Source organism: Syngnathoides biaculeatus, chromosome 11 (assembly GCF_019802595.1).
Source record: "Syngnathoides biaculeatus isolate LvHL_M chromosome 11, ASM1980259v1, whole genome shotgun sequence".
NCBI lineage: Eukaryota > Metazoa > Chordata > Actinopteri > Syngnathiformes > Syngnathidae > Syngnathoides > Syngnathoides biaculeatus.
The window spans coordinates 21548122-21567705 of NC_084650.1; the positions used below are offsets into that span (position 1 = coordinate 21548122).

The 19584-nt window shown below is 40.9% G+C and overlaps 2 protein-coding genes across 2 annotated transcripts; one reads left to right on the plus strand and one right to left on the minus strand.

The window, feature by feature from the left end:
• Positions 1 to 1863: 1863 nt before the first annotated feature.
• Positions 1864 to 3369, plus strand: LOC133508725 (insulin-like). Its single transcript, XM_061835086.1, has 2 exons — positions 1864 to 2053; positions 3224 to 3369. Exons 1-2 carry the CDS (start codon positions 1864 to 1866, stop codon positions 3367 to 3369), a joined length of 336 nt encoding a protein of 111 aa, XP_061691070.1.
• Positions 3370 to 3620: 251 nt separating this feature from the next.
• On the minus strand, positions 3621 to 19470 carry hmmr (hyaluronan-mediated motility receptor (RHAMM)). The gene is made up of 20 exons (XM_061835834.1): positions 19271 to 19470; positions 17613 to 17711; positions 17448 to 17530; positions 17291 to 17353; positions 14010 to 14198; positions 13803 to 13889; positions 13157 to 13268; positions 13003 to 13068; positions 12614 to 12687; positions 12480 to 12550; positions 12022 to 12389; positions 11806 to 11954; positions 9893 to 10107; positions 7433 to 7549; positions 7212 to 7358; positions 6398 to 7123; positions 6257 to 6329; positions 5773 to 5949; positions 4069 to 4231; positions 3621 to 3963 (listed from the first exon to the last, which is right to left on the minus strand). The coding sequence occupies exons 1-20, from the start codon at positions 19314 to 19316 to the stop codon at positions 3932 to 3934; spliced, it is 3057 nt and encodes a 1018-aa protein (XP_061691818.1). The 5' UTR covers positions 19317 to 19470; the 3' UTR covers positions 3621 to 3931.
• Positions 19471 to 19584: the final 114 nt, after the last annotated feature.

Here is a 19584-nt window from a genome sequence, read left to right on the forward strand (position 1 = left end):
TCATTGGGAAAAGATAGAGCATTATTAATCAGAAATTTTGGGAAGTAAATTTGTTTACTTACTACGGAATTATAATTAAATATTTTTATATCATCTATTAATTATCTTTAGCTCCTGTAAACCGTATGCATTGTCTGTCAGATTTTCTTTGCTCTTGGTAATCTTGCTATTTTTTCATCTTGCTACATAAATACAAGCATTTAATTATTACTTTTCAAACTCATCATCCTCCCTCGAATTCTTGAGGTCATGAGGATTTCTGTAAACTAGTTTTTATTGAGTACAGTATTTCCGAGTGGATTCCAAGAAGTCTTCTTTATAGACAAGTTTGCAGGGATACACAGTGAAAGTGAGATTTGCCATAAATACTCATCGGTTACTGTAAAACAACGACAAAAGCAAGATGAACGACAGCAGTCCAAATGTAGACTGATCTGTGGTGGACTCTACTCTACATTGTCTCGTGTCTCCTGACCTTTTTCTATGTTTTAAGTTCACTATGTTTAGTTGAACTCTGATAAGAACTACTAATCCTGAACCGGTTGACCCATCTGCAAAGTTCGTAGCAGGGTAAGATATGCTAAGCATGTTGGACATCCTCAGTGACCACAAACATTGTCAGAACGGGCCTGAGAGAAGGCCGTCGTAGCCTTTTATGCTCAACGGGTCTTTATTATTTTATCAACACAACTGTTAGGAGCATGAGACAGACGGCATTGTGAATCCAAATGTGAGTCTTTGGCTGTGAGGCCAGACAGACCGTTATTTGAGCATCAAAGTAATCCAGTCAGCTTGAGACAAATATAATTCAATTTGCTGGATCATGTTTTGACATTAACTCCCTTTATCCTTGTGCTGTTTCAGAAGAAGGTCAGGAAAGCTACACCTTGAGGATTTGAACCTTATAGTTGGATTTTTTTAACTTTTCAAAAGTAAGGCTTACTAGATACTCCTATGGTTAGAGCAGACATTCTTTACAATTTAAAATGTATATTTGGGTCATTAGGCCATCAGTAATTTATTAAAAAAAAAAAAAAGCCAGTCACTATGAGTTAGTGGTACATGATTTGGTTTTAAATGCAAATTGTTTTAAAACATTTGAATCACTCATCGTAGGTAGCTATTTTCAGAGTACATGCCAAAAGGTTTCTTACCTACATCCTGTATATTCCACTTCTTCTGTAATCGTGGCAGCTGGTGTCCGGTTGACAACGTGATTGTTGAAGGGGGAAATTGTTTGACACCGCAGCTTTTTACAGTCTGGACCAAACCATGCACATGTATCTTATCCAATGTTTATTTCAGCTGGAAATAAGGTCTTGGTAAAGGTGAAGGAAATAATGGCATCTGTACAAGTTTGCTAAAGACTCAAATAAATAGAAAGATTTAAAGAAAAACCCCTCTATCATTTCTGACCAAATATTGATGAAGAAAAAAAATGGCTGCAATATAAAAAAATATATATATTTTTTAATCCAGGGTAAAAGGGCAGGTGGCTCAGCACCATCTCGTGGCTATGTGTGCATATGCCTGAGTGTAAATCAATATAATTCATCTGAAGTAGCATAGGTGGTGAGGCATAAACCAATGTTTTTCAAAGTGCTGACTGTGTCCAATGTTCAGAGCTTTTGTATTCCAGTATATGTGGGTCAGATTTTACTATATATGAACCTTGTATCTTGTGGGTAATTTCCATACATGAGTTTACGTATAGAATTTTGTGCATTAAGAATGCTCTGAAAATTGCCGATATTAAATGTATTTTAGTAGCTGAAAAGTCATGTGGAAGCTGGAGGGGTTATCTAACTGTAAAAAATGTGTAAAAATAATCAAGTTGGGCTTTCTTCATCAGGTCTCCATTCTATGGCCAACACATCATGGGTGTTGTCCATCCTGTTTTTGCTGGTGTTTCGGGCTCCACGGATCACCTCTGTACCTACCCAGCACCTCTGTGGTTCCCACCTGGTGGATGCCCTATATTTCGTATGTGGAGAGAGGGGCTTCTTTCACAGTCCGAAACGACTTCACAAGAGGGATCTGGAAAACTTGCTCAGTAAGGTCATGCAAAAAAAAAAACAAAAAAAACAATCCTCCATTTGTGGAAGTCTTGCCAAGTGGAATGTTCACTTTGATATTTAGTGGTTAGAGATGAAAATCCTCTTGGATGGTTTCTGCAGTATAAAAACCATCCAAGATTTCCAGCACTTGTCCTTATTAAGGTCGCAGTTGAACCGCAAATATTCACAATTGACTAAGCGAGAGGAGGGCTCCACTCATCACTAGCCAATCGCAGGGCAAAATTCAGTCAGTTTGACCATTTCTGCTCCATCTATTGCTATACAAAATGACTGGATTCTTCTTCAGATCTCTCTCAGGAAAAAAAAAAAAAAAAAAAAAACCCACCGAACATTGTAAGTCATAGCTTTAAAGCTCAAGTATGCCCCCCCCCCCCAGAAAATGCAGGATCCACCCACACTCTGTGTGTAATGCTAAAGTTGTCCCTGCAGTTGGGCAAAAATCCATTGACATTGATTCGCATCTGTAAGAAATGTTAAAAAAAAAAAAAACAAAAAAAAACCCTAACCACAACACTGTGTTTCTTAGTCGAAGGCTAATACAGAGGTACACAGCAACACAGCAGTACTGCCTCCTATTTGCTGTAACTTGATATTTTTCCATTTTCCTTTAAGAGTCCATAGTTCACTAGCAGATAGTATTTCCAAAAACTGATTCCATGTAGAAGGGATGCTGACTACTGGAAATTAGTTGGGGCTATCTAAGAATTTGCACAGGGTCAATCGATCGTTAGCACGTTTTCCATTTTGGATAGGTAAACTAACAAAGGGACAACATTCTGAGTTAAAATAATGTGCCCCTCTTAATCATGATTAGTGTGTAAAGCCTTCTTGTCTGGTTTCAATTCAATGCATTGGCCATCAAAAATCGTCATTACCTTTTGCACAAAACGAGCAGTGTTCGGACCTCAAACAATATTGTTTTGAAGTTTAGATATGACAGCTTTGATTGAACCTACAGGCACTCCAACATACTGCCCCTCCCTCGAAAAAAGGGCCTAACAAGACTAAATGGATTGAAGCTATCAGATTACCTAGCCATTAAGGCTCCATTAAAGTGTGATGAGTCTACATGCTCGTATAAGAACTTGGAGAATCGCACAGCAGGCAGACTTATCCCAGCTTTAAAAACTTTGTTCACCTCTCAGGGTTCCTGTCTAAAAGGGCCAGACAAGAACAGCAGCTGTGGAGGAGGTTCTCTGGAGGCGATGATTCCAAGGTGAAGAGAGGCATTGTGGAGCAGTGCTGTCATAAGCCATGCAGCATTTACCACCTGGAAGGCTACTGCGACTGACTCGCTAACTTCACATGATGAACCACCTGTGAAAAAAGGTCTTGAAGTGTATGTTTGGTGATGTACTGGCTGTGTTTGAATGAAGGGGAAATAAAGCTTTATGACCCATAACCCAAGGCTCCTCTCAAAAATGTGACTAGGTTAGGATATTATTTTACAGAATCATAAGTTTCCATCATTTCCATCTATGACTGCAGTCCCACAGTGCTCTCTGCTGGCTAGCAACAGTAACAACCAGTAGGATTTTAAAGGTCATTTAATCTCAGTATTTACTTTATTTACAAAATGGTGATACAGGTATTTGTCCCTACCAGAACCTACCAGACTAAACTAGCTCTCCCTACGAACATTGATGGCACTACAACTTTTTAAATGGTTTAGATAAAAGTAGATTAAAAAAAAACACCTAAGACGTATCTGAATATGTGCCAGAGGCAATAAAAACAAACCCCCCCCCCCCCCCAAAAAAAAAAAAAAAAATTGAGAATCATCATCCCAGCTTTGGGAAAAATCCTCTTATTCAGAGAAAACGACTCCCAAGCAGCTCAGCCATTGCTGTTCTCTACAAGTAGGCGCTCTTCACAGTGTGATTGTCTACAAAAGAAAGATTCCGACAAAATCATTAAGATTGTATCAATGTCCCTATTTTATCATTAAATATTTGTGAAAACAGTCGAAGACAAGCCAATGGCTGCTCACCTTCTTTCAAAGGTGTTGCATTTTCAGTCCGCCTGTTCTCCTTATTGTGTTGGAACGCTTTACTGGGATCAAACCTGCGCTGAGAATCATTGGGGGGTTTTGATTTGAGGTGATTCAAATCAGTCTTCTGACGGCTCAACTGGGAGCGAAGTTTCAGTACCTCCTACAAAAACACAAACACACGCAGAGAAAAAGGATTAGGCATTCGGTGAAAGCCACTACACAAAGATCAAATGGTCAAGGATTCCATTTCTTGTTTAAAAGATCAATTCCAGTACACTTCCACTTGTTGATCATCAACTATGTTAACTCACATACCATTAGCGACATGAATTTGCTAGTTCTTGTGAATAAATTTTCTGAATATTTTAACCATATAGGTGACTCTCTCAACATTCTGTACTTTGGTTTTGATGCCACGACTGTATTGCTCGCATTTATGGGATCCTTGGGGAGTTGTGCTCAACTTCCCATCGCTGATCATGTTCAACTAGTCGAGACTGAATCAGGATTATATTTGGTAGAAGCTACCAGTAAGTAATGTGCCTCAATCCCTTTAGCGCAAAATAAAGGACCATCTTATTTCCCAGCCAAGATGCCTCAAATACTTAATACATTTGTCTGATTAGATAATAATCTATAACATGAATATGTAATGATCACAAAGTGTTTTACAGCATTGCCACTTTGCAAAATCAACATTTACAAATTCAAGAGCTCCAATTTGCTGAGATCTGACCACTTCTTCCTTATTTGAAACAGACTACCGCACAGGTCACACTAGCTGTTCCACATTGGAAAAGCTTTTTGCAGGTAACTCTTCTACTGGTCCCTTGCGTGGTTTGCTAGCTAGCGACTTGCTAACAGTTACCAGTTTGCCTTCTCCATTCATCCAGGTACACTGTTATAGCATGCTCTCACACCAATGACATCACGGCCAGGCAATGCTCTAAACCACATTACGAACTACAAAGCTGAGCCTCCACTGTGGAAAGCCTGGGAAGGAAATACTATATCTACTCTTTGCTTCTCTTTAGTTTTACACAAAAGCTAAGAAAGCTTTCCTCTTCTTAATCTGCACAACTGGATGGTGAGTTTGACTACAACCAAAGGAAATGGCTGTTTTATTTTATCAATATTAACAACAGTACACACATACTGTATGTACTGTCTTCTTCTTCTTTTGGCTTGTCCCGTAGGGGTCGCCACAGCGTGCCATCTCAGATGAACCCATATTTGCTTGGCACAGTTTTTACGCTGGATGCCCTTCCTGACGCAACTCCTCTGCATTTTAGCCGGGGAGAGAAGCTTACAGCACCTGGTTTTCCCAGGCGGTCTCCCATCCAAGTACTAACCAGCGCCAAAACCGCTGAGCTTCCGAGATCTGGGTAGTGTGGCCGTAAGCCCAATTGCTTCCTACTTCTTCGTCTCATATTAACAATAAGTTTATAAGGCTTGCGATAATGCCTACAGTGCATAGGAGTGTGTTGCTACTGTAAAAAGGCGGGAGAACATGCCAACTCCACACAGGAATGTGTCAACAGAGATAACGTAGATCTCCCGACACCGAGGCAGACCTCCAGACCGCGAGCACACTATGTACTGTACACATATGTACTGTAGGTATTTTCACTGATTAGAAAACACATTAAGCTCACTGCATTCCAAGTGATGTGTTGGAATTCTGTTGCACAGTTATATTACCTGTTTCAGGTCAAAATTCTCATCTTTCAGCTTCATTACATGTTTAATTTTCTGCTTCTGGTTCTGGTGACCCAGCAGACGAGCATAAGCATCTGACAGCTTGGTTAGCTCCTCCTGGTTTGCGCCATTTTCATTGATGAGTGCATTTCGCTCAGCCGCAAAGAAGTTCAACTGGTCCTGGAGGTAGCCACAAAATAAGAATATTTAAAGTGGTATGACTCAACAAAAAGTCTTATAATTTGAGCATGTACTAGCATCGTTTTAGCTACTAACGCTCCACTGTGTGGTTTTTTAATTATTCAGAAATGTACCGACGAGTTGCACAAATCCAACCAGCGACAAATACTTCACAAGATTTTTTTCAAATCATATGCATGAATAAGTAAGCAGGCATTAAACTTCTAGACCTCCTCCTAGCAGTTACAATATGCTGGTTGTTTATAGAGACAGGCTCGTTTGGTTTTACTCGTTTGGAAACACCAACCTCAAAGGGTTTGACCTTAGCAAACAGCTCCTCATACTTTGTCCTCCAGTGTTCTGTTTCAGATCTTGAAGCGCTTTGAAAGAAAGGAAACATTTTGTGTGTAAAAAAATTCATGCATTCATTAGAATAAAAGTTGCTCACCTCTTCTCCTCTGCTTCCATTACTTGGTTCTGGAGTTCCTGCCGCTGCTCGTCCATCTCCCACTGTAGAGTGACTTTCTCCTGGATCAGCACCTTGACCTGGTGTTGTAGAGTCTGTCGCTCATGTTGCTGTTCTTCCATTTCCATCAGCAGACCCTCTACCTTCTCCTCCATGAGGGCTGTTTGTGTCTGAAAGATTTTACACTGGACCTGAACTTCATCCAAGCGAGCCTGAAGCCCCATCTTCTCTCTATGTTCCGCCTCCACTCGATGCTGAAGTGCCAGCTCTGATTGGTCCGACAGTTCAACTTGAGACACGAGTCGACTTCTTTCCTCACACATGCTATTAAGTTCAGTTTGTAGTCTGAGAACCTCTGACCTGAGCTGTTGGTGGTCTTTCATTTCAGCCTCCAGTACAGCTCTTTTGGCCTCAAGCGCTGCTTGATATTTATTTTTTTCCTCTTTTTCTTGTAGCATTTGTTCCATTATGATCACCTTTTCCCGGCGGACGTCCTCAAGCTGTTTCTGAGCCATTTGTTCCCGATTGTGAAGCTCAGCAACTTGCTGCCCTTTCTGCTCTTCTACTTGCCTCAGTGCTTCTTCCTTGTCTTTTGTCTGTCGCAGCAGCTCCTGCTCCAACTGACAGATTCTCTCAGAGTAGCTGGTCTCCAAATCCTGCATCTCCTGAACTTTATGAGCAAGGCGAGCCTGCACCTCTTGCAAAACTCTAAATCAAGAAAAGAAAGTACCCCCACCCAAAAAATAAACACACACAAAAAGGAAACAATAGCATTCCCCCCCAAAGAAATACAAACCCTGCATTCTCCAGTCTCATTCGGTGCTCCTCATTTTTTTGTAGAATAACTTTGTCCATCTCCTCCTTGAGCTGCTGAGTAACTGTGTTCATCTCCTCTTCCAGTTTTTTCCTGCTCTCATCAGCTTCCCTCAGAGCCATTTTGGTGCTTCACCAGGTGACAGAACCGTAAACCTTCAGAGAACTGCAATGTGACGCACAACAACACGTTTGACAACTCACCCTTCTAGCTGTACAGACATCTCTCCCATTTTTTGCAGTGAGTTTGCGTGCGTTTCCTGAAGTTCTCGATTGGCTATAGAATGCTCCTCTTTCACCAATAACAGGTCCCTGCTCTGACTACAAAGAACAGCCATTAATTATTTAAGCACAGTAAAATGCACCAAAAATGTCTTCCAAATTTGAAGTACCATAGAGGAAAACCGTTAAGTGTACTAAATTTGAATGTATTAGAAAAAAAGAGTGAGTGCACTGTACTGGACCTTCAGGTGTCAATCGGATACATGCTTATGATTCTATACGGCTCAAATATCAAGTGTGTGCGGCTCACGAAACCACAAAGTGGGTGTCGCAGGGTCAGTTAACTTTCACTAACGTGTCATTGTTATGTGTATGCCCACATGACACAAAGCCATGTGAGGTAGGAACTTCTTGGACAAGCCGATGCTGTTCTGACCTACTTGTAGGCTCATTAGCTTGCTAGCCAATTAGCTTGCGAGCTAGTGCAATTAATAAACAGTTAGCTCTGCCTGATGTGCCTCCACTGTGAGGGAGGTTATGGGCCACAGCAGTTATCAGGTAAGTTTAAGGATCCCAATGCCGGTGAAGCGGACTGCATGCAGCTACCAACTAAGCAATGGTGAGCTGGCCCGAAATGCCAGACCCATCGGATCACTGCCGTCTCGCTATGCACACCACATATGGGGCACATGGCAGGGATTCTGGCCCAAATAACACAAAACACATTACACTTCAGTGACAATGCATTTTTTTGAGTTGTAAGGTTAAAGTGATGGTCAATTGCACACCACAATGATAGAATTTTCCCGATTTATTAACAAAAAGGAAGTGGCCATTGAATAAAATAGCCAATGCATGGTGGTTTTGATTTAGAAAATGCAATCAATAAAAAACACTTTCATAAACTTACAGAACGTTTTTAGTCTGGGCTTCTGTACTCCAATGATTTTGGGGGTTCCACAATTCTGAGGTAATAATGAACACTAATTAATTTGTGTACAAACCAATGAAAAGATGTTAGATTTTCCTGAACAGACCTTTAAAGTTTCCAGTAAGTAGGAATTAGTTCGTAAGTATTGATACTTGAATGTACAGTACAATACTAATTCCATCATTAATGAAAATACTCATTCTGTTCCTGATCAGTTTTGTGGAAGGTTTGTACAGCTAAATGGTGTCAATAATATTTCCTGAGCATTTGTCTTCATTAAGGAGATTAGAAGAGCAAAAGGATGATCCAGCATGTGAGACGGTAATGTTATTTATCCTGCGTAACATATGCACCGCTCAGCTGGAAGCTGCTGTGCTGGTGCCGCAGAATGTCAAATATGCTGCATTCCAAGAATTTAAACCCATGTTGAGTTGAAAAATGTCATGTACCATAATTATGGATTATAATTGAGAAAGAGAAAAAGGGCTCACTGCATGTGAAGCAGGTGATTTTCACTTTAATTACAAAAAAGTGAGAAGGCCCTTACATTTTATACACAGTAAATCTTTTCATGGGACAAGAATGGAGAAATTATACTATTACAGTATACAATATAAAGTTGTCAGTAAAGGCCCCGTAGCTCAGTGGTTAGAGCACTGGTTTGGTTGTGGGTTCGTATCGCACTGGGGCCTCGACTCCCTGAGAAGGGCATCCGGCGTAAAAATTGTGCCAAACATATATATGCGTTCATCTGAGATGATACGCTGTGGCGACCCCGAAAGGGACAAGCCGAAAGAAACACACAGAATATAAAGTTCAGTGCAGAGCTTGTATAAAAGTGTAAATATACTGTCCCCTGAAAATAACTTCGCACACAGACATTCATCTCAATGGTTGGCAAAAAAAAGTGAGTAAACCACCAAATGAAATGTCAGAACAGTGCCCACTTGACCATTTTCCCTCCTTGGACCAGTGTCATGTGATTTGTTAACGTGTTATGAATTCTCATGCTTCTATCACACTGCCCCATAGCAGTAAAAGTGTGATGTAAGTGTAATGCATCATCAGATCTGAAAGGAGAGCAGGTATATTAAATCTAGTGTTATTCTGATTCTCTAATTCTTGTACAAAATATGAGAAGTGTGCTAACATTTGTGACTATATTTCAAAAACAATGACTCAGGATGGAATATAATATTTTGGGAAAGTTGTTTAATGAAAACAAAAATCACAATTCATTTTTATTAAGCGCGGTAGCTTGACTTACGAGTTTACTTTGCTCAGTGACTGAACTCGTCACCCAATTTATTTGTACCTCAAAATATTGGATGGAGTCTTCTAGTGGAGGTTGGTCTCTATTTCAAAATTTGCACCAAAGTGTGAGAGAATTTTTTAATATTTTTTTAAATCTACACAATCACTGCTTGGAATTGTAACTGGTAACACTGACTCATAAGTCAAGGTACCCCTGTAGTTTTAGTGACTGTGAATTTAAAGTTTAGGTCACTCACCGTTCAAAAACTTCCTTCATTTCACTCAGTTGTCTTTCCAACGCATTCATTTTCTCGTGACTGTGCGCCCTCTCTTCACCTCGTCTTTGCTCCTGGTCCTCCATGAGAGCCAGCTCTCCCAGAACCTCCTCCATCTCCTCATACAGCTTACTTCGGCACTCCTCAGACTCCTGCCTCTCCTGCTCTAGCAGCACAGTCAAAGAGTCTACCAGAGCCTGAGGAGTTAAAACACAGTGAAGAAAATAAGTATTTGAACACCCTGCTATATTGCAAGTTCTCCCACTTAGAAATCATGGAGGGGTCTGAAATTTTCATCGTAGGTGCATGTCCACTGTGAGAGATAATTTAAAAAGAAAAATCCAGAAATCACAATTTGTGATTTTTTTTAACAATTTATTTGTGTAATACAGCTCTAAATACGTATATGAACACCTGAGAAAACCAATGTTAATATTTGGTACAGTAGCCTTTGTTTGCAATTACAGAGGTCAAACATTTCCTGTAGTTGTTCACCAGGTTTGCACACACTGCAGGAGGGATTTTGGCCCACTCCTCCACACAGATAGGTTTCTGGGCTGTCGCTGAGTAACACGGAGTTTCAGCTCCCTCTAATGATTTTGACTGGCTAGGCCACGCCAGAACCTTGCTATGCTTCTTACGGAGCCACTCCTTGGTTTTCCTGGCTGTGTGCTATGGGTCATTGTCATGTTGCAAGACCCAGCCACAACCCATCTTCAATGCTCTGACTGAGGGAAAGAGGTTGTTCCCCAAAATCTCACAATACATGGCCGCGGTCATCCTCTCCTGAAATACAGTGCAGTCGTCCTGTCGCATGTGGAGAAAAATACCCCAAAAGCATGATGCTAACAACCCCATGCTTCACTGTAGGGATGGTGTTCTTGGGAATGAACTCATCATTCGTCTTCGTCCAAACACGGTTAGTAGAATTATGACCAAAAAGTTCCATTTTGGTCTCATCTAACCACAAAACTTTCTCCCATGACTCTTCTGTATCATCCAAATGGTCATTGGCAAACTTAAGACCGGCCTTGACATGTACTGGTTTCAGCAGGGGAACCTTCCGTGGCATGCATGATTTCAAACCATGACGTCTTAGTGTATTACCAGTCACCTTGAAAACTGTGGTCCCAGCTCTTTTCAGGTTATTGACCAAGTCCTGTCGTGTAGTCCTGGACTGATTTCTCACCTTTCTAAGGATCATTGAGACCCCACGAGGTGACATCTTGCATCTGGCTCCACTCCGATTGAGATTGACCATCATGTTTAGCTTCTTCCATTTTCTAATGATTGCTCCAAAAGTGGACCTTCATTCACAAAGGTGCTTGGCAATTTCTCCGTAGCTGCGTGGACAATTTTGTCTCTGGTTTCTTTGGACTGCTCTTTGGGCTTGTCCATGTTGCAAGTTTTAGTCTTACTGATTGTATGGGGTGGATAGGTGTCTTTATGCAGCTATCGACCTCACACAGGTGCATCTGATTCAGTTTAATACATGGAGCGGAGGTGGACTTTTAAAGGCGGACTAACAGGTCCTTGAGGGTCAGAATTCTATCTGATAGACAGGTGTTCAAATACTTATTTGTAGCTGTGCCACACAAACAAGTCATTAAAAATAAATAAATAAATAAAAATCATACATTGTGATTTCTGGATTTTTCTTTTTAGATCAGCTCTCTCATAGTGGACATACACCTACAATGAAAATTTCAGACCTCTCCATGATTTCCAAGTGGGAGAACTAGCAATATCGCAAGGTGTTCAAAAACGTATTTTATTCACTGTAGATAAGGGAACAATGAGCTTCTGGAAAGGCATTCAACACTTCACGAATACATCGGAGCTATTTGAAACGGGAAAGGTAATGCCATGCAGTCAAGAAAATAAATGAAAATTACCCTTTCTTTCGCAAGTTCCTCAATGAAAGAAGCATGCTCATGCTGGAGCTGAATCTGCTTCTCTTTCTCATCTCTGTCAATGTCCTTCAGGAGTTCAAGTTCTGTGCTTAACTCCTTCACTTTTCTGAAGCCCTCCTCTTGAATTTGGTCTAAAAAAAAAAAAAAAAAATCTCAATTTTGCAGTTCTTTTTTTCTGACATTGGTGGGGGAGCATACTTTTCTCTTGTGCCGATAACAGACACATTTGTTCCAGATGTGCCACGCTTTCATTCATCTTTTTCTCGGTAGTCTGGAGCGCCTCCCGCAGCAGAGCCAGCTCAGCCTCCTGCTGACCCACCTTTGCTCGGGAGTTCTGGACTTCTCCTTTGATGAACTTCACTTGTGTTTCCAAGTCTCTCACTGCCTTTTGGGATGCCTCGAGCTCCAACTCTTGGCTTTTCAACTTCCTCTTTGCTTCTGATAAAGCCTCCTGTGAGGCCTGCATCTCATGTTGATATTTCAGCACTTCCTCCTCTTTTTGCCTCAGCGCAACTTCAGTCCTTTCAAGTTTGGTGTGGCTCTGCACTAATTCTTGCTCTAGGCATCTGCAGAACATGCAACAAATAAACGAGCTGTTAACTTTTCCTTTGTTGAAATCGGACACCCAACCAAGGAACTATTATACTTTTACTTACTTCAGGTTCTGCAGCTTTGCGTTACAGACAATGTCCTGCTGTGTTGTCTCTTTAAGTTTTAAGCGGAGATCCTATAAAAACAAATGTTAATGCCTAGGATGGCTCAACGTGCAAATTTTATATTTTATGCTGACCTGAATCTGGTCATTGGAGGCATCCAGATATCCCTGCAGAACCTTGATCTCCGCTTTTAGCTCCAGTATCTCAGCTGGAGAATAATACAGTATAGCAAGGGAGGGAAAAAAGGAAAAGGTCTGGTTCATCAAATGTGATCCAATTGCTCAAACAAAAATGCTCAGTTTTGATTTTTAAAGGGCACTCATTTAACAATATACACCATATTCTGCATTCATAGATAAAAATGAATGAAATCTCAACAGAATTAACTTCCAACAATGCTTTGTTTGACCAGCAATATGGCGACATAAAAAATCATGTGATTTTATGACGTATGTGATGCACGAGCTCTATACAGGCTTCAAAAGGTTTTCTAGCCTAGAACCTACACTCGGGATCAACTCACCATGTAACCTGTCATTTTGTTGCACTAACTCCTCATTTTGGGTTTTCAACACTTGATTGAGCTCCTCTGTAAAATACAAAAATAGCACTAAAAATAACATACATAACCTTTGATGAAAACAGGCTTGTGTGATTTTGTTGCTGTCAGTCCATACCCAAGTCATTATTTCGGCCTGTTAAGGCTTGGATAGTTTCCTTACTCACTCTGAGATCCATTTCTAATGCCTTGAGGTGACCGTTGGTGGTGACCTCAAGTACACTTAGCTCCTGCACTCAAAGAAAAGTCAGCTGAAAAATGAACCTATGCTCATTAACTCTGAATATTTCATGAAAGTTTGTTGTGTAACGGCCCCCTTCCATCAAAATCCACATTTTTCAATTTTATTTGTCACATAGGACAAAATCAGTCTGTGATATGGTTTAAGTTTGACATTTATTGGGTTTATTGAATGAATGCAAAAGCCAATAAATGGAATAAGGCTTGGAAAACCAATGACTTTGAAAATTACAGACACTGAGGCCGTTTTGTCAATTAATATTCAAGTACCTGTCCAATTCATGGTTGGCATAGCTAATATTTACAAGTTGCACACTTAAGAGAAATCCACCCGCTTCAACTGCCACATGTAAAAGACCAACTGAAATAGCTTGAAAATATCATTTCAGACATTACCGACGCAAACCTTCTTGCAAACGATAAACCAACATCAAAGATTGTCAAAATAAAAACATTTTGGAAGGGGAACCTTACGCTTTACAAAAACTGGTGAAATGAGAACAGTGGGTATACCAAATTCACACCTTATTTTTGCTGTCCAATTTGTTCCTGGCTTCAAGGAGTTCCATGGTAAGTGAATTGATCCTCTTTTTTGTGAGGTCAGCTGAAACCTGGGAGAAAACATACTAACAGTTTTAAAAGAGCACAAATAAGCTTGAAAACTCATCCTAAAAGATGTGATAATTTTAAAAATGGTTTTAAATACACGATGCAATGGAGACTGCACAAACCTTGTTTTTTAAGAACTCATTCACTTTCTTTAGTTCAGCTTTCTGTCTTTGTAGGGTGGTGATGCTGGCAGTCAGTGCAGTCTTTTCCCTGACGGCTGCCAACAGCTTGGCCTCCAAGTTTTTTAGGTCCTGCTCAAGGGAGAGCAATCGTCGATCCTGTTCCCCACGCTGCTGGACCAGTGAGCGGATCTGCAAGGGTGAAATAAATATTCCCTCTAGCTTTGAGATCAATATTTCATATATTCTGGATTGATTGAGTGGGGGTCATCAGCCTCTGCCGTGCGGGCACAGCAATTGCGGGACATTTCCAGACATTTTTCAAGCAAAAGTGTGTCAATTCACTTGCATGTGTCTCCGAGGTAAACTCTCTTGGGATTTCCTCGCTGGATGTGGGGTCACTCAATTATTGCAACAAATAATTTATGAATATGCTAATTCCTTTCTGATTCTGTCACTCACACTCTGGTCATATAAAGCAGTTATTCCCAACCAGGGGACTGTGGCACATGAGTGCACCATGAGTGCTTTACAGGTGTCCGGTGTAGAATTACCAGTATCAAATACAGCATTACTTATTTGGTCAATAAAGTAGTTATTTAAAGAATAGTGTATTTTTGTTCATCTATTTATCCCAGTGAGGCGTTGAGGAAGACAACAAATTAATGTTTTTCCTATTAGATTCCAGGTAGCACATACAGTCATTAATGTGACATTTTTGTTTGTTGGTGTGCTGTGAGATTTTTCAACTGCAAATATGTGGCTTTGGCTCCATAAAGGTTGGAAATAACTGCTCAATACATTTATAATTTACATTGCCACACCTACCACACTTTAGTTCCACAGACAGACAGGTTCCATGACCCTTGTCCCGCATGCTTCCTCTCCTGTTCTGTTTTCCCCTTATGACAAATCACGACTCCACCATACAACATTCAAATCTAATGTCATTGTTCTCGATATATAAAAGATTATTTTCGTCATCTTGATTACTTAGTCGTTTGTCTTTTATCTATTATCACTCACCTATAAAAAACTTCTGTTCAACTGATTTACTCTGATTCTCAATAAATGGATGTGTGTAGGATGTGTGCAGAGTGCCCTCCTCTTCACTCTGCTGACCCACAACTACACACTCATATCCAACACTAACGTCTTCATCAAGTATGCAGACGACACGACTGTGGGGGATCTCATTAACAACGAGACAAGCTACAAGAGTGAGGTGAGCTGCCTGGCGAAGTACTACAAGGACAACAATCTCCACCTGAACGTGGAGGAGACTAAGGAGACCATAGTGGACATCAGGACAGGTCACACCCAGCATCCCCTGCTAACTATCAACAGAGCTGCAGTAGAGCGGGTGAGCAGAGCCAAATTCCTGGGTTCACCCATCTACAAAGACCTGGCCTGGACTTGCAACACTACACCATAACTAAAAAGGTTCAACAATGCCTCTACTTCCTGCAGAAACTGAAAGTAGAGAGACCCACATATCCCAATATGATCTCCTTTTTTAGAGGGACTATTGAGAGCATCCTGTGCAGCAGCATCACCGTGTGGTACTGTGCCTGTATCACCTCCTGCCGCAAGATCCTGCAACACACAGAGCAGCTCGGAAGATCATTGTTTCTCTCCTCTCCCTTCTGGACATTTGTAACACCTGCCTCACCCGCAAGGACACCAGCATCGCGGGTGACCCTACTCACCCATCCCACTGCCTCTTCAAACTGCTGCTAGAGTATCAGTGAGGAGACTGCAGAGTGTTCTGGCCAAAACCAGCAGGCTCAAAGACAGTTTCTTGCACCAGGCAGTTAGGACCTAGGCTGAACTTCCTCTCTGATCTGGCCCCATTAGTATCATCCCTCCCTAGCACCCACCATCATTGACACTGGTCCAGAAATTATGCACTTTAAGCGCAGTATTCACCTTGTCCTTACAGCAGTGTGGATATTACCCACGGATTCCAACTCTTGTTAAATTAGCCAGATTGACCATTTGGTTAGATTCTCTACATTATTAGTCACGATATACATATTTTAGAAAGACCAGTTTACGTATATCTTTTTAACGCTTTAGTCTATTATAGCACCACAGGTCTGAGAGGAATGCTATTTCAGATATGTGTAATATGTGACAAAGTTACTTGAACTTGAAATAGCCATTGCAATACTAAGGAACCACAGCAACAACTTAAATATCCAAATGTGACTCCCTAGATCTTCTTCTTCTTTTCCTTTCGGCTTGTCCCGTTAGGGGTCGCCACAGCGTGTCATCTTTTTCCATAGTAGCCTATCTCCTGCATCTTCCTCTCTAACCCCAACTGCCATCATATCTTCCCTCACAACATCCATCAACCTTCTCTTTGGTCTTCCTCTCGCTCTTTTGCCTGGCAGCTCCATCCTCAGCATCCTTCTACCAATATACTCACTCTCTCACCTCTGAACATGTCCAAACCATTGAAGTCTGCTCTCTCGAACCTTGTCTCCAAAACACCCAACTTTGGCTGTCCCTCTAATGAGCTCATTCCTAATCCTATCCAACCTGCTCTCTTTGAGCGAGAACCTCAACATCTTCATTTTTGCTTCCTGTTGTTTTTTCAGTGCCACCGTCTCTAATCCACACATCATGGCCAGCCTCACCACTGTTTTATAAACTTTGCCCTTCATCCTAGCAGTGACTCTTCTGTCACATAACACACCAGACACCTTCCGCCAGTTGTTCCAACCTGCTTGGACCTGTTTCTTCACTTCCTTACCACACTCACCATTGCGCTGTATTGTTGACCCTAAATATTTGAAGTTGTCCACCCTCCCTATCTCTTCTCCCTGTAGCGTCACTCTTCCCCCTCCACCCCTCTCATTCACACACATATATTCTGCTTTACTTCAGCTAGTCTTCATTCCTCTCCTTTCCAGTGCATGTCTCCATCTTTCTAATTGTTCCTCCACCTGCTCCCTGCTTTCACTGCATATCAAAATATCATAACTCACTAAATCTGTTCCAGCATAAAAGGGATACTGATCGTCCTTTCTGCTTGACCTAACAGAGGAACAGGATCCCCCCCGCCATCAAAAAAATATTTTAAAAAATCTAATCGCACCAGGCTTAAAAAGTCTAGCAACTAGTCTTGTCCCAAGTCTTCACAATATTTTCCAGTCTCTCACTAATCCTCAGCTATTGAGAGAATACGAAGATTTCTGTTTCTATTATTATTCACTATATTGCAGTAATTCCAAATCCTGGTAGTTTCATTCTTCAAATATCGTTTGAATAAAGAGCACCTCTTTCTCCAATAGCCGTCGTTGTTTCATTTCCAAGGTCTTTTTTGTACTTGACCCCTCAACCTGTAAGATAACATTTAAGATTATGAGGTAATTATACAGACACAAAATTTATCTGTTTTGTACACTTTATATAAATGTATATTCTGTAACTTACAAGTCCATCAAATGATACTGTTCTTCTGACCGGAGACATCAATGTCATTTGTGAGGGTGATGATGTGGGCACTGAACACACAGCTGATAAAAACAACTATGTTACACACCATTTCACAAGTTCAGTGCAGGATTGTGTCTACCAATGCAGTAAGATGTTTCCAACCTGGTTTAGCATGTTTGAACCGATCCGATTTATCAAAGGATGCGGGTCCCTTCGGTTCTCCAGGTTTGATGTCGTAGATGCCCGGTGCAGGGGTGCAACCTTTCATGGACAAAAGTAGGTTTTCATAAACCACAACAGTTCTGTGTCATTGTGCTTTTTATGTAGAAGTAATTCCAGAATTGGAGGAAATGTCACCCATCAAGATTTAAATCCATGCAGAGATAGAGTGAGATAGATAGAGAGAGATGGAGAAAAATGCACTTGTATAAATTATAGTTGTCTATGGATAGCATGTAATTGGAACTGTAGTAAAAGGGATTTGGAAACATTTGAAATAACTCACATCTCTTGATCAGCCTTGCCCCTCCCTCTCTATGACCAACTTGCTGTGGATCTATTCTGACTAACATTCACACCTGTGGGTAATGCAGCGTCTTCAATCTAACATGCATGATTTGGGAATGTGGGAGGATGTGAGAATACCCGGAGAAAACCCCCAAAAACATGGGAAAAACATGCAGTTTGCACAGGAAGATGGCCAGAATCCGATTTCAAACCCACAACCTCTGAACTGTGAGGCAGATGTGCTAACATACCACCCGTACTCCCCTATCAAACCTAAAAAATTATCATCTCTTGTTCTTTTCTTCTTTTTTTTTTTTTTTTTTACATTTTACATTTTACCGTAGGTGTGATTGTGAATGGTTGTTTGTTTAGGTGTCCCCTGTGATTGGCTGAAAACCAGTTCAGGGTGTACCCCACCTCCTCCCCAAAGATGGCAGGGATAGGCTTCAGCACTCCTTGTGATGATAAGCAGCTCAGATAATGGATGGATGGATAAATCCATTTACAAAGACTACATGCTACGCCAAAGGGCAAAATAATTTTAATTTCTTTTTATTCCCCAAAATTGAGAAGTTCACGTTAAAGTATTGAAAGGGGTGTATCCATCCCACTATTTTATACAACTAGTATTTAGTAATTAAACTATTTGTGTGTGTGTGTGTGAGATGAAGTTGAAACTACTGTCCATCTATCTTTCATTTTATTGTTATTATTGGTCCAAAGCCTTATGGGGCGATAGACATGACTGTCCATATCCGAAAGTCTTCCAACGAGGACATTTCAGTCAGGGCTAGCGCATTTTATGGCAGTGGAAAGAGGTAAGGGTAAGAGTGTGTCATTATGTACAGTACAAATAATGATTTTAGTGAGTACAATCGTTGCTCTTTTCCCCCTCCACAAATCCAAAGTTTTTACGTGAAAGATACTTTGCCCTCTTTTCGTAATTATTTTGTTCGCATGTATGCTATGCGGACAGCCTGAAACAATTTTCTTAAATGTTTTTATTTTATTGTTTTTTTTTTTTTTAATGTACCCGACCCTACTTGTGTGCCACTGTGACAAACGCCGTAGTGCTTGTATGTGATGCAACTGCAATTAAAAAGTGCTCTAGGATAGTTAGCATCACAGATAGCACGTAGTCCTTACCGTTAATGATTTAGATGGTTTAATACTGTTTTTGAGTTAGTACATTCCAATTTTGAAACTACCATAACGTTGTGTGAGCTAGTACAGTACTTGGTAAACTGTATCAATGGGGGGGACAAAAACGCAGCTATCACCGCTTTTGAAACGCGCTGCTCCGTGTTACCTACCAACAGCTTCGTTGAATCTTTTCAATGGGGCTCTTGAGAAAGACATTTCTCATCCACCGAGGTAGATTCGTTTTGAACCTTCCAGGAGTTCCGCAAATCCTGTTGCCTGTAGTGTAGCTCGCGAAGCTAGTTACAGCCCCAGACGTTTCAGCGCTGAAATTTCAAATTTACGTCATGTACGCATTTCCTGGTGTGTGACCAATGACAGTCGAGGGTCTAACAACGTCATGCAAAGTACTTGTGGTATTTAAAATGCATATTGTTCACCAAAATATACATTGTGTACATTGTACGTAGCGGCAGCAACATCATCA

Coding starts and splice junctions, on each gene's coding strand:
- LOC133508725 (XM_061835086.1), top strand. CDS start 1,864: ATGGCCAACACATCATGGGTGTTGTCCATCCTGTTTTTGCTGGTGTTT. Junction 2,054..3,223: donor GGATCTGGAAAACTTGCTCA/GTAAGGTCATGC, acceptor TTCACCTCTCAG/GGTTCCTGTCTAAAAGGGCC.
- hmmr (XM_061835834.1), bottom strand. CDS start 19,316: ATGTCTTTCTCAAGAGCCCCATTGAAAAGATTCAACGAAGCTGTTG. Junction 17,712..19,270: donor AAGATTCAACGAAGCTGTTG/GTAGGTAACACG, acceptor TGTCCATGAAAG/GTTGCACCCCTGCACCGGGC. Junction 7,359..7,432: donor ATGTCTGTACAGCTAGAAGG/GTGAGTTGTCAA, acceptor CACCTGGTGAAG/CACCAAAATGGCTCTGAGGG.